The sequence below is a fragment of the Apis dorsata genome, unplaced genomic scaffold (assembly GCF_000469605.1).
Source record: "Apis dorsata unplaced genomic scaffold, Apis dorsata 1.3 scaffold_19, whole genome shotgun sequence".
Classification (NCBI taxonomy): Eukaryota; Metazoa; Arthropoda; class Insecta; order Hymenoptera; family Apidae; genus Apis; species Apis dorsata.
In genome coordinates this window covers 781,158-793,977 of record NW_006263321.1, presented here as the reverse complement: position 1 = coordinate 793,977, position 12,820 = coordinate 781,158, and the positions used below count along the sequence as shown (strand labels likewise).

Here is a 12,820-nt window from a genome sequence, read left to right as displayed (position 1 = left end):
GTCTACTTGGATGGATTATTCGAAAAAAAAAAAAAACCACTCGAACCATAGATTTATCATCCTCTCGAAAAGCTTCATTTTTCTTCTCGTCCGTGTTACGCATGCTAAAAACGCGCAAACACCTATCAAACGATCCAAATCGTGACACACGCCCATCAGTTTCGAAAAGTACTAACTTACACCCGTGTCCTCGTTGGGGGGACAAATTGGAAGGGAATGGAGGGTCGGCCACTATGACGAAGGGCATGCACAATAACAACGGATGAAAATCGATTTGGAATAGCGCAGAAATATCGCGTGTCGGCCGCGATTAGAGGGGATCCTGACCACTCGGACACTCGATTAATCGGTAAGAGATTAGTCCAGCCAATCCGACAATCGAGATAGTCGAGGCATCTCACGAGGGTGAAAAATAAAAAAAGAGGAGGGGGGAGGGAAAAAATCGCGCGTATTGATCTCGTGAATGGTGACAAATTACGTGGTTTCGTTTCATTTCTCGAAAAAATGTATTTTTTTATTGGCACTAGATCAAACGTTTTTTTTTTTTCTTTTTTTTTTGATTTTTGTTGAAATTTGGATTTTTTACAAATGACTGGGTTTTTGTAAAAGAGAATTGCGATACCATTTGAACTTTGTACGCTCAGTATACGAGTAAGAAGTGAAAAATATTTTTTGACCAAAGGCTTTTTTTTTATAGTTTTTATTATTGATAAAAAGAAATTTTTGAAAAATTTGAAAAAAAAGATAATCGCAATGGATAATAACAAATTAATTTGCATTTTCTCCATTTATTTATTTTAATTCAATGTTGATTTGAACGATCGTTGAAGAATTTGTTTAATTTTAAAATTGGTTAGTTGAATGAATATTTGGACAGGCAACGATAATTATTTAGTAGAATTATTTTGCTTGTATAAAATTGTAAGAGATTTCTTTTAAAACGAAAATGGAGTATGACAGGAGCACTTGGTTTGACTCTAAGAAAAATACACACGTACCTTCTAAGTGGAAGATAAATATTCGTCGTGTATAATATTATTATACATGCTCACAGAAGTGCATCGCGTAGAGGCACTAATTATATTTTGAAATTGCACCGTGAAATAAAGGACACTTTAACCAATGAATAATTTAGGATGAACGTCTCTCACTTTAATTATTCTCCGTTCAAAAATATCTTTGATATTTCTCCCAAGATTCCTCTTAACATTGACATAAACTACAAATTATATCCCGCTAATTTAATTTACTAAATTAAAAGAATCTTCTCAAATAAAATAATAAACAATTTGAAATGAAAAATTTTTTATTTCTGTATCTTAAAAAAAACTCAATTTTTTTATCCGTAAACCTATTACAAAATATTTTTTTATATTTCGTCAATGCGTGTCATTTTCAAAGAGAAATAAATATTTTACAGAAACGTATATATATTGAAACGTTTAAAAATTGCCGGAGCACGTTCAATGGCACCTATGCAATGCAACCCATTAAACGTTTCAACGATACTTTCAGTTCCAACCGCAAAATCGTGAAGCGGAGCGAAATTCGAAACCTAGAGATCCATCGAATAGATAGAGGTTGCATCGAAGATGCATTTTGTTACAAGTCGATATCCGAATCGGTTTTCGAGATACGAGCCACGTCGAGTGTACGGGGGGAAAGTGTTGAATGACCGAAAATTCCGTGACCCAGTTTTGTTCCCATAGAAAATGCGTAACTGATGGTACAAAAAAAAAAAAGAATGCCGACTCGATAGCTGTCACTGACCACCGAACACGTGCCTCGCTTGAAACAGAGAAGAATGCCAGAGAAGAGAAGAACAGTGATAAAAAAAAAGTAGGAAAAATGATGATTCCCTTTGAATGACTTGAGTGTCTTCGAAAATTTCGGGATATTTTATCGAAAACGAGAATCGTTTTAAAGAATGCTCTCGTTTCTCGTTAAAACGACGAGAAAAAAGAACAAGATGTCTGTATAAGAGTCTGGTTTTGTCTGGAGAGAAGAGAAAAATGGTAATTTTAACGTTTTGTTTCGGAATTTAGATAAAGAATTATTACTTTTTATCAATTTGCAAGAAAATTGTTGTATTAAATATATCGTAACGAAATAAAACAGGACAATTTTTCTCTCACCAGTTCGAGGAATCGGAAATTTATTTAAAGAACAATAAGAAACCTTAAAAATTTAATTCGATTTAAAAAAATTTCCAAACGAACAACCTCAACTCCACTCCTGGTCAAAAAAGAAAAGAAAGAAAGAAGAGAGAATCAAGGAAACGCGAACCAACAACAAGAGAGAGAAAGGATTAACAAAAATTCGCATTCGAGGTACCTATCGGAAGAACTAAGCTTGAAATACCAAAGAAAAAAAAAAAAACGAAACGAGTGTTTCGTAACCGTGCAACCGCTCGTAATTTCCTCGTAACTTCCTTTTCTGCACAACCTGCTTCCTCCAAGTGGAAATCGAGCGCGATGGGCGTCAACGCGAACGAGGGCAGAAGCGTAAAAGTCTCTCGTTCGAGTCTCGTTCCTCCATGTTTCCACCATCATCGTCATGGGAGTGCATTCTCGCCACGATTCCGATGCCATGTCGGAAGAGGGGAGAGGCCCTCCTTCCCTTCCCTTCCTTTATCCACCAACGAAGGAAGTTGCTCTGCCCTGGTATCGAGGTCGAGAGAGAAAATAGAAATGGAAAAGGCAGAAGATGCGAACGAGAGAGAGAGAGAGAGAAAGGGAGAGAGCCATTGGAAGGTCCGGGCTTGGAAGGATGGAAAAGCGGTTCTCGCCGTTTCCTGAACCTTCAGAAACGGAGACAGCGCGTTACCAGGGCTGTAAAGAGCAGGCCGAAGATGTAAACTGTTTGGTAACATTTCCGGTGCAACCGGAACCCTGGAAATGGCCGAGCAACGAGGTTGGGTCCTGTTCAGACAGCCGCAAGCATTCAAACCAACTCTCGCCCACCCCCTCCCTCCCCGTCTGCGTCCTGTCTCCCCGTTTGTTTTATCCCTTCCCGACCGGTGTCTGGCTCCCTGGAACACGAGAACGCTTCGTACATATACCATCGAGGCCAAAGCCTCTCTCTTTCTGGTTCTCCCCTCTCCTCCCTCTTCCTTTTCCTTCCTCCCTCGGCTCGGCTATATAATGGCCGTTTGTGTATCGATGAAGGAATTCTGTGCGAGTTTCAAAATAGGAAGAGCAGTGAAATTTGAATAACGAGATGTTCCTTTGAAAGGAGGATGTTCTTTTTATCATTGTTGTTTGGATATCCTGTTATAGGATAGGATTTCTTTGATGTGGATTTGGGTTGCATTTGAGTTTTTTTTTTTTTTTAATTGGAATTAGAGAAAAATATTTTATTGGTTTTATACGAAATATTATTTTTATGCAACGTTCCATTTTTTCGATGAAGATCGATCTTGTCCAAAACTACGCCTCGATGAAAGTTTCTTCGGGTTTCTTCAACGAAGTTGAAGAAAGTAGATTCGCATTTGAAGTGCTTGGCAAAAAAAAACTTCCAGAGCAATATAGACGGATTTCTCTCTTTTTTTTAAGATTCCATTTTCCACGGGGCGATGTATAAACTCGGCTAACCTAACGCGTTCACCTAACATTTCGCCGGTCTGTCACACAGATTTCTTTAGCTAACCCGCCCAATGACCGAGCAGTCAGGTCAATTCGAAGAATCGATGCAACTGGCGCACATTGAATCAGCCAATTGCCAGGAATCACGGTCCACTGGTTCCGTGATTACTCGCGAAACCAATCGTTCGTGCGCAGGGAGTGTAGGCGAGAAACAGCTTCTCGAATGAAATGTGTCGATGAAAAAAAAAGAAAGAAGTGGAGAATGAAGAACTTGTGGTACAGGTTATTTCGTTTCCTTTTTTCCTTTTTCTTACGAACGGAGAAATTCAATGGGAAAAATCTTGCGTTAAAAAATAATGAAAAGGTTAAAAACAATAAATAAAAAAATTAAAGGAAATTAAAGGAATTCTCTTTGTCCGATAAACATTAACCATTCAATGGAAAAATTGGAAATAATAAGAACGGAAAAATCGTGAACGATTCTACGTAAATTTCGCATACGCATAAATTATTTTTTTTTAAATAATAAATGTTTAATGGAATTGGGACAACAGACTCATTGGAAACTTCATAGATCGATACATTTTTTGTCGAATTTATTGGTCTTGATCATATTGGAGCGATGAAGAGGATGAGATTGTAGATTTTGAATAGAGTGTTTGCAAACGTAGTAAGCTAATTGGGACGAGCGCAAGATGTAGATTGATGCTGATGGAGATCTTAACTATTGACCAAGACTGTTTGATCAGCTATCTAAATTTATACTTCGATGAAATTGCTGAAATTATTTTCCTCCTATCTACAATTTATTTATCGCGTTTATTCAAAATATTCGAGAATTCGACCGAAAATTCCATCGTTTTTTGGTATTTTAAATTCGCATTTTATCCGTGCCGATCTCGTTTCTTATCGTTCTCGTCGTCCAAGCTATTAAATCGAGCATCTTGCACGCGTATCGTTCTATTCGTGAACGTTTCACGTTGTCCTCGTCTCGTCGTTCGAGTCCTCGTGCAATCGTGTATATCGTTCGAATCGTTTCCTTCGATCTCAAACTTCTCGTAAGATCTTTCCTATATTCGTGTGAAACACGAGTCACGAACGTGCACTGTTGAATTTTAGTGTGAATCCATGGTAATTTTGAAAGTTTGAGGATTACTTCGTGATAGATTCGATCGATGATACTTTTACTCGAGTATGAAGTGGATGATAAATCCATTCTTGGATCCATTTGGAGACGAAGAGTGAATTCTAGCATTTTAGAATGCTATTCTAGAATATCAAAAAATGTGAAAATGGAAGACAAAATGGTAATTCTAATATATTTAAAAAAAAATGTATAAAATAGATATAAATGAAAGATGTATTTTTTTTTAACGAATTATTTTATATATTTTAATAGAATTTTTCTTTTTTTCAAACGCACTTACGATCTTTTCTCCAATAAAATTGCTAAAAAACTTATCACCACCTTATCACTACTTTCTGCTTCGCCCTTAATCCTTGCCAAACTTTCTAACGAAAAGTATACAAATTCTTTCGCAACCTCTTCCATTTTCATCCTCCACCAATAATCTCCCTTAAGCTCATTTACATTTTATCCAAAAGAAAATTTCTTTTATCTCTTTATCTCTTTCTTTCTATCTCTTTCTCTCCACCAATTAAAAAATCCCCCTCCAAATAAAATCTTACGTTCCTCACGTAGAAATCATCGAAACCAAACGTGCAAATTAGAAGAAAAAAAAACTTCTTTTTTTTTCGAATTCAATACGAATTAAATTCCGCAAAAAGCGGAAGTTAACAAGATGGATATCGATTCCTCGTCCACGAAAAAAGAAAAAGAAACTCTATTTCTTCTCCTAGTATAAAATTTTACTATGTTACTCAAATATAGATCATCGAAGCTAAAATTGAAAGAAGAAAAAAAAGAAAGATTTTTTTTGAAGAGAAGGAAATGATAAGATGGATTATCGAGAAGTGTTAATTAATTGAGGCGGAGGCACGAATCGATAATGGTGCAGAGTGTTCTTCGCTCGAGTTCCAACACTCTGAAATTAACGTTCGGCCCATTATAATTCATGGACCGCCCTTGCCAACAAGAATCGGTCGTTAAAGTAAGAAGTTCCGATATTTAGGGGTGGCGCGTGATTGAAATAATCGGCCTAATCTCTCGGTGTGCTTATAGAAAATAGAAGGGGTAGTTTGAATGCTCGATGCTCGAGAAGATTTTTGGGATAACTCGCAGGAGAAAGTTGAGGAAAGTTTTGAATATTCTATATAGCCTCGAAGAGAATTCGAAGCAGTTTACATATATAATCCACAAGATGAGTAGTAATGGAATATTGATTGATTCGAATATCGTTAAATACGATGTTAATTTAATAATTTTGTGTAATTTGACAAATGTTCTTTTTCGTAATATATATTGGAAAAACTTCGATTTTATAAATATATAATTTTGAATTAACCTTCTATTTTCTTACTAAATTCTTTTAGACGGAATATTTTCTTTCAAATATGGAATTGATTAAAAATTTATTGTTTTCTTCAAAATGTTTAAGGATTTAGAGATTATATTAATTTCAAAATTAACATGTTCTTTGGAATATTGCACTACGTGCATATTCAATAAACTTATTTTCACTTATAGATTATTATACCCTTCCAGACAGGAAATACAAATAAGGAACAAAGAGAAGGAGAAAATATGAATCGATATATTAAATCGTAGATCTGATTTGAAGATTTCACGGATGAATATTAACCTTTCGTGGCACGGTATCAACTTTTCATCGAAAAGAAGAAGAGAGGGGGTGGATACAGGAGAGGAGGAGAGGAGAATATCGCGTTCTGGCTCCCAGTTGTCTCGTGCAAACATCGGCCTGGCCGAAAATTATAGCGATAGTTGGACGGCGTTAGTCGAGAGTGAGCGGATACAAAATTGTAAAAGGCAAATATTTGGATTCGACGAGGCGGAGGATATTTACATTGGACACGTATTGCATCGTATTTCCCCTCGGCATCCCTTGCATCGCCGGGATTAATCCGAATACCCTTCCCTTTGCAACATTTCCGCGTCAAGTCACCGATGCTTTAGAGGTTTCGATATTCTTTCGACTTCTGCCATCTTTACGAGCCCGTCAAATCCTCGTGGAACGGTTTCGAAACCAAGCTTTTTCTCCTACGTTTTTTCCATCTTCTATCTTTCATCGAAATTTACTTTTATTTCTTCTTATCTTTTTCTTTTTTTTATTATTTAAGATTATAATACGTAACGTTGGATGTTTATTAATTTTAGAAGTTTATTCATTTTTTTTCTTGTTACAATTTAGAATTTAAAATATCGATATGGTTTACGAGAATTAATTTTTTATTACATTTAAAAATCTGATAATTATGCAAAGTAAGGGATCAGTTTCGTTCGTTGTGTTTGATTTAATTAAAGATTAGAAATTGAGAGGGTTATTTTATTCGAGATTTTATTCAATTTAAAATTTACGTTCCTACAATAAGTTAATGGAAAGTTGTGTTGTTATATTGAAATTGGACGATTGTTTATCGTTTGCAATCCTGTCGAATGGTTTATTATTAAAATGGATATCGAAATATAGGAGGGTACAACAAGGGAGATTGCAATTAATGCTAACCTAAATAATAGCGACAATAGATATTCGTAAGTTAAAATCAATATAATGTTGCAGATGAATAATAGTTATTGCAACGATAAAATTTACTTTCCGAAAAATATAACAGTATCTAAATAATATAAATATGATACAACAGAAAAAGACTACAATGGAATATTAACAGAAATAATATATCAATTCTACATTAAAAGATCCTATTGTTCGATTGTGATAATTAAATTGGAAATATGCAAAATTTATATACAAAATTTAAACGTACAAAAATTTTTCGAATAATCACACGATGCACAAAAAAAGGCAATTTTATTTTTATTTAGAATATAATACAAAAATTTACACTTGAAGAATAAATCATATTTCCAATTTCCATTTCTTTAATCGTGTTCACAAAAATTATATTCTCAAACTGATAATATACCAACTGTTTGAATATGATTTTTCAAAAGATATAAAAACAAGAGCGTCTGCTTTTCGCAAGATGATTAAATGTAGGAAGGAATGCCCCGCTTTAAAACTAATTATTCGTTTTAGCGCGAGGCAAACTATCTCGTATAAAATATTCCTCTCGTAAAAGGCGCGATAAATTGATGTTCCATTCAGTGTAGGTAGATTACAGCTTTACAGCATGTTCCACCACTGCCATAATTCGTCGCCGCTGTCGTTTCACTTTCCTTGAATATTTCCTTTTTATTATCGCGTAAATCTCTTTGAGCCATCCTGGATAACGACTTTCCCGTGTTGATGTAATAACTTCGATATATCCGGCCTCCTTCTCCACCACCGACTTTAATGCGTTCTTTCTTCAAAGATATTATAACCGACATGCCACTCGAGACGATCGAAAAGAACGCCTTCCTATTTTCGCTGTAATTTATCCTTGTACCTTGTATTCGATGAACTTATTTATGGAATTGTTATATCTGGAATTAGAGGCAATATCGATATGTGAAATTATTAAAAAAGAATTTGTACACTAGAAAGAAATTTTATACCAAGAATATATTGATATGATATATAGATAACAGTAGAAGTAAACGATATTGATCAGACGCGTCTATTAATAATACTGAAACGTATCGAATCTTATTTATTGTAATTATACGGGCGTATATAATGCATAATATACTCCAAATAAAAGAGCAAAATATTATAAGTGCTATTAATAACAATTATTAACGAAACGAAGCTCAAAATCGATCGGTTCGTTAGTTCTTTCAGTAGTTAAAGTAGATGTGTTAGTCAGCCGTAACTTCGACATGGAATTCGTCCTCTTCCTGCACGTATATATTCCAGGAAAATTATTATTAATTTTCACAAAATACAAAATTGTTCTGTCAAGGTAAATCTTGATTCAGAAGATGCGTGTTCTTTATTCAATAAAATTATTCGATTTGTGAATATATTGGATCAATGATTGCAGGTCTGTTTCATCGCGTCGTGTTATCGAGTGGGTCAGCATTAAGCCCGTGGGCGTCTGTTCACGATCCGAACGACCTACGCTTGAAAGTAGGGGAGCAAATAGGATGTTCCACCGAGAACGACGAAGATATTGCCGATTGTCTACGCGGCGTTCCTCTCCGTGAGCTGATGGCTGTTGAACTGCCGGAAATCCGGTAAGATAGTAACTCTTTACGATCTTGATTCCAGGCTGATCTAACATGAATATGACCCCTTCCGTAAATTTCAAAGTTCCTCCTGGATTACCTGGACGGAATGAGGAACTTCGAGCGACCGATATTATTGCTTTCTGCGCGAAAGAATCAAATAAAATTCGCGTGATCTTCCCTTAAAAACATCTACTTTATGTCATTACACATTTTTACTACATTTAATGTTATTTAAGGAATCACAAGTTAGATAGAACATATGTTGTAAAATTAATGTCAATTGGAACATTTATGTTTCTTGGAAAGAAAAAATTTTAGAGTTTTATTATTTTTACTCTCATTTTAACTTTCTTATACTAATAGAGACTCTTATTCTCTAGATACTCTTTTACTTAAGCGTAAAATTAAGAATTCGTTATTTAAAAAATTGTCAGATTAAACGATATCGTTTTTGCTATATTTCCTTCGATTTAGAATTTTATTATCAAAAAATTAATGGAAAATTTTGGATTAAATTTGTATAAATACAAATTTATATCACGAACCAAACATAATAAACAAAAATCGATAAAATCAAACACTCTCTTAATAAAATTGATCCAGTTATAACATCTCTTCATCCCCTAAATCCCGCGCTATCGATCCCTGTACAACACTCGGACACCAAAATACACCATTTATCCTAGTCAGAACGCGAGTCAAAACGTTAATCGGCAAGCACAATTAATTCTCGATGCACGCGTCGCCATTGTTGGTTTCCGGTTTGCTTCCGTGTCGCCTTATTGATCGACACTCCAGGCTAGGATTTAATTTGAAACGGTGGCGATGAATCATCTAATTGGTCGCCTCGTTTTCAGATTCGTGCCACGGATCGGGCCAGGCTTACCAGTGGACCAAAACAATCCCGATCCGGGGTTAGACATGGAAAGAGCCAGCGACACGTTCATCAAGGTACCTCTGATCCTCGGTGTGTCGACCACGGAGTCGAATCTCGACTTCAACGAGAACGACATTCAATACGGTTTCGAGGAGGATCACCGAAATCGAATCTTAAGGACGTTCATCAGGAACGCCTACGTTTACCATTTGAACGAGATATTCTCGGCGGTGAGGAACGAGTACACGGACTGGGACAAGCCTATTTTGCATCCTATTATTATAAGGGACTCGACCATGGAGGCATTGAGCGATGGCCACACTGTTGCTCCTCTCATGAGGATTGCTTTTTATCATGCCAGACGGGGTGCCAAAACGTACTTCTATCACTTCAGTCATCAGACCAAGGATAGCGGGATGTTGCAGGTTTGTGAAGAACCTTTGGCATCTTTTTAAAGGAGTGAATATTTTCTGGTTTTTAAATTAAAAATTCGTCGAGGAATGTAAATTATAAAAACGATTTTGAAGATTTTTCTTATTTTTTTTTAAGTTAGGATACAAGTGGAAAATGCTAAGAGGAATATTCTTAAAGAATCTTTTTTTTTAATATTAATAAATTAAATATCTTTCAAATAGACTATTTATAAATTGGTGAAACGATTGAAGTTTATAATATAAAATTAGCTTCTTTATATTCAAAATTTTATTCAAAATCAATACAATGAATATAAACCAATCGTGCATGCAATCAGATAACAAGGAATACACCAAGAATACAAGAGAACGTGAGTATAAAAAGATTATTTATCTGTATTACTCAAGATTTGCAGATTCCAATCCTTTACTATTTTCGATTAATACGAACATGACAGATGTTGAAAAATAATTTAAAAGAAGGAATCCTCTAACGATTGAAACGCCCGAATAAAATGTCGAAAGTAAACGAAAGTGCCTCTTTGAATCACTTCCTGATGTAAACTTATTTCTCAGGGAAGTTGTGTTTTTTCTTTTTTTCCTTCGTGGCAACGATGTTTACACACGATTTCTTTGATTTTTCGTGAAATTTCTTAAGTACACAGTACTCTTTCCCTTCCACATAACTAAATAAGTAGGTAATTCTGCTTATAGCTTTGTATAAATTTCCTCTTGATTCGATCAATTAAATGAATTAATAAGAATAGTAATAGAATTGAATAAGACAAAATAAGACAGTCAAAGCAGTCGAGCAAGTAGAATAAATTTATCTACTGATCGAGTGATAACGAAATAAAATCCTGGTTAAACAAGCAGATCAACATTGTCAGACAGTTCTAATAATAATTGAAGATAAAAATTTGTATACTATTTATAATATTATATAAATATTCATTGTATATTTAAATTTTCTTTTTCTTTATCAACTTAAAAATAGCTGTAATAGCTTGAAGAAATTGCTAACTAGAGGATTCAAAACCTTTCTTCTTTTTCCAGCAACCTTACTTGGCTGATCAATCAGGGGTATATTCCACTTGCTCGATCGTATGTTTCTAAGTAGAGTACGTCAGCGTACGGTCAGACAAGCAATATGAGATTATATTTCGCTGATTAAGTAGCATAAATCAATGTACAATTGATTGTGCATAGATAAATTATATCCACGTTAAATAGATGAAACTGAAAATACATTGAATTTTTAATTTACATTTTTCCTTGTTTCGTGAAACTAAAATAAATCCTCCATCTGTTGATCTCTGAAAACGACGAATTTCCCTATTGAATTGTCGAAGGATCATTACCATTTGAAAAATATCACGCGCCAGATGGTTTATTAAACCGGCCAAGCGAATGGATCGATTTAATAACGCAAACTTTCGAGATTCGACGAGGGCAAGTTTCAGCGCAGCGTCACGCTTAATTTACACCGTTGGAGACTTGCGGGATAACGCGAGGACCCATCCACCAAACTCTCGAGGCATTTGATTAGATCAGTAGCTTCATCGTGAAATCATGGCCAGTGGTTAGGGACATAGAGCAGAAAACTTGAAGATAACCAAGATGGAAATCGATATCGAGAAAAGAGGGAGAATTAAAAAATGATTATGATAGAATTGAATGGAACTATTTCCTTCAATTTTTTTTAAATCTATCATTTTATCAAATCAATGTAACGATTCAAATTTATATAATATATATATATTGATATATTTATAATTTAATATTAATAATTCAATATTTATAATTTATATAGTATAAGATTGAATAAACAATAATTTTAATTTATCGAACTAATATAACGAGACAGGAGTTTATATATAAACTGTATCGTAAAGTTTATTTGAAGAGAATTCAACTATCTAATTTATCTCATAGTTGCGCTATAGGCGAAATGTTGAAAGTGTCAAAAGAGGCAGGAACTTGAAGTTAACAAGTTTAGCCTGCGGGCCACGTTTAATAGCGATTTAGCGCGTTTGCTTGCCACGGTATGACCAACTGTGTACGCACAAAGCAAAATTTAATTAAAAGGAAGTCGAGCCGCGCACTACTGAAAGGCGGCCTCATTTAATAAGTTCCGGTGTCATGGCTAACTCTTCGTCACATGAAACGTCGTTACAATTAACACTGCTCTCTATAAATTTGCGTTAAAAATATCTATAGCCAATACAATAATAAGACATAAAAGTAAGATATAAAAAGTAAAAGGAAGATGCACGAACATTCAAATTTTTCAATTTTCAATTCTCAAATTCGTAGAAAGATTTATTACTCCAAGTGGAATTTCAATATCTCTCTATATCTCATTCCTATTGAAATCTCTTACGAACAGCATCCATTTCTGGATTTTCAAACGTTATATCACGGACGAAATCATTTTGTTCCAGCGTCTGGGCAGTATTCGTGGCGAGGATATATCGTATATCTTCGGTCTGCCGTTGGTGGGTGGAGGAGCTTTCTTTTCACGGAATTATTCTCGCCAGGATCAAACCGTCGCCGAAGCTGTTCTCACGTTTTTCACGAATTTCGCGAAAACTGGCAATCCGAATGAGCCGCACAAAATCGAATCGGTGGATTACGGTACACCGAAGGAAAAAACGCGATATCGTGGCCTTACGTGGGAGCAATACGAGACTGG

At 35.1% G+C, this 12,820-nt stretch overlaps 1 protein-coding gene across 1 annotated transcript in view; it reads left to right on the top strand.

Moving 5' to 3' along the window:
• Positions 1–12,820, top strand: part of LOC102671691 (neuroligin-4, Y-linked-like) — a 32,079-nt gene that overhangs the window by 17,406 nt on the left and 1,853 nt on the right. The window contains exons 6-9 of the mRNA XM_031509583.1: positions 8,649–8,841; positions 9,693–10,137; positions 10,464–10,496; positions 12,570–12,820. Coding sequence (XP_031365443.1) covers positions 8,649–8,841; positions 9,693–10,137; positions 10,464–10,496; positions 12,570–12,820 — 922 coding nt within the window. The remainder of the gene's footprint in view (positions 1–8,648; positions 8,842–9,692; positions 10,138–10,463; positions 10,497–12,569) is intronic.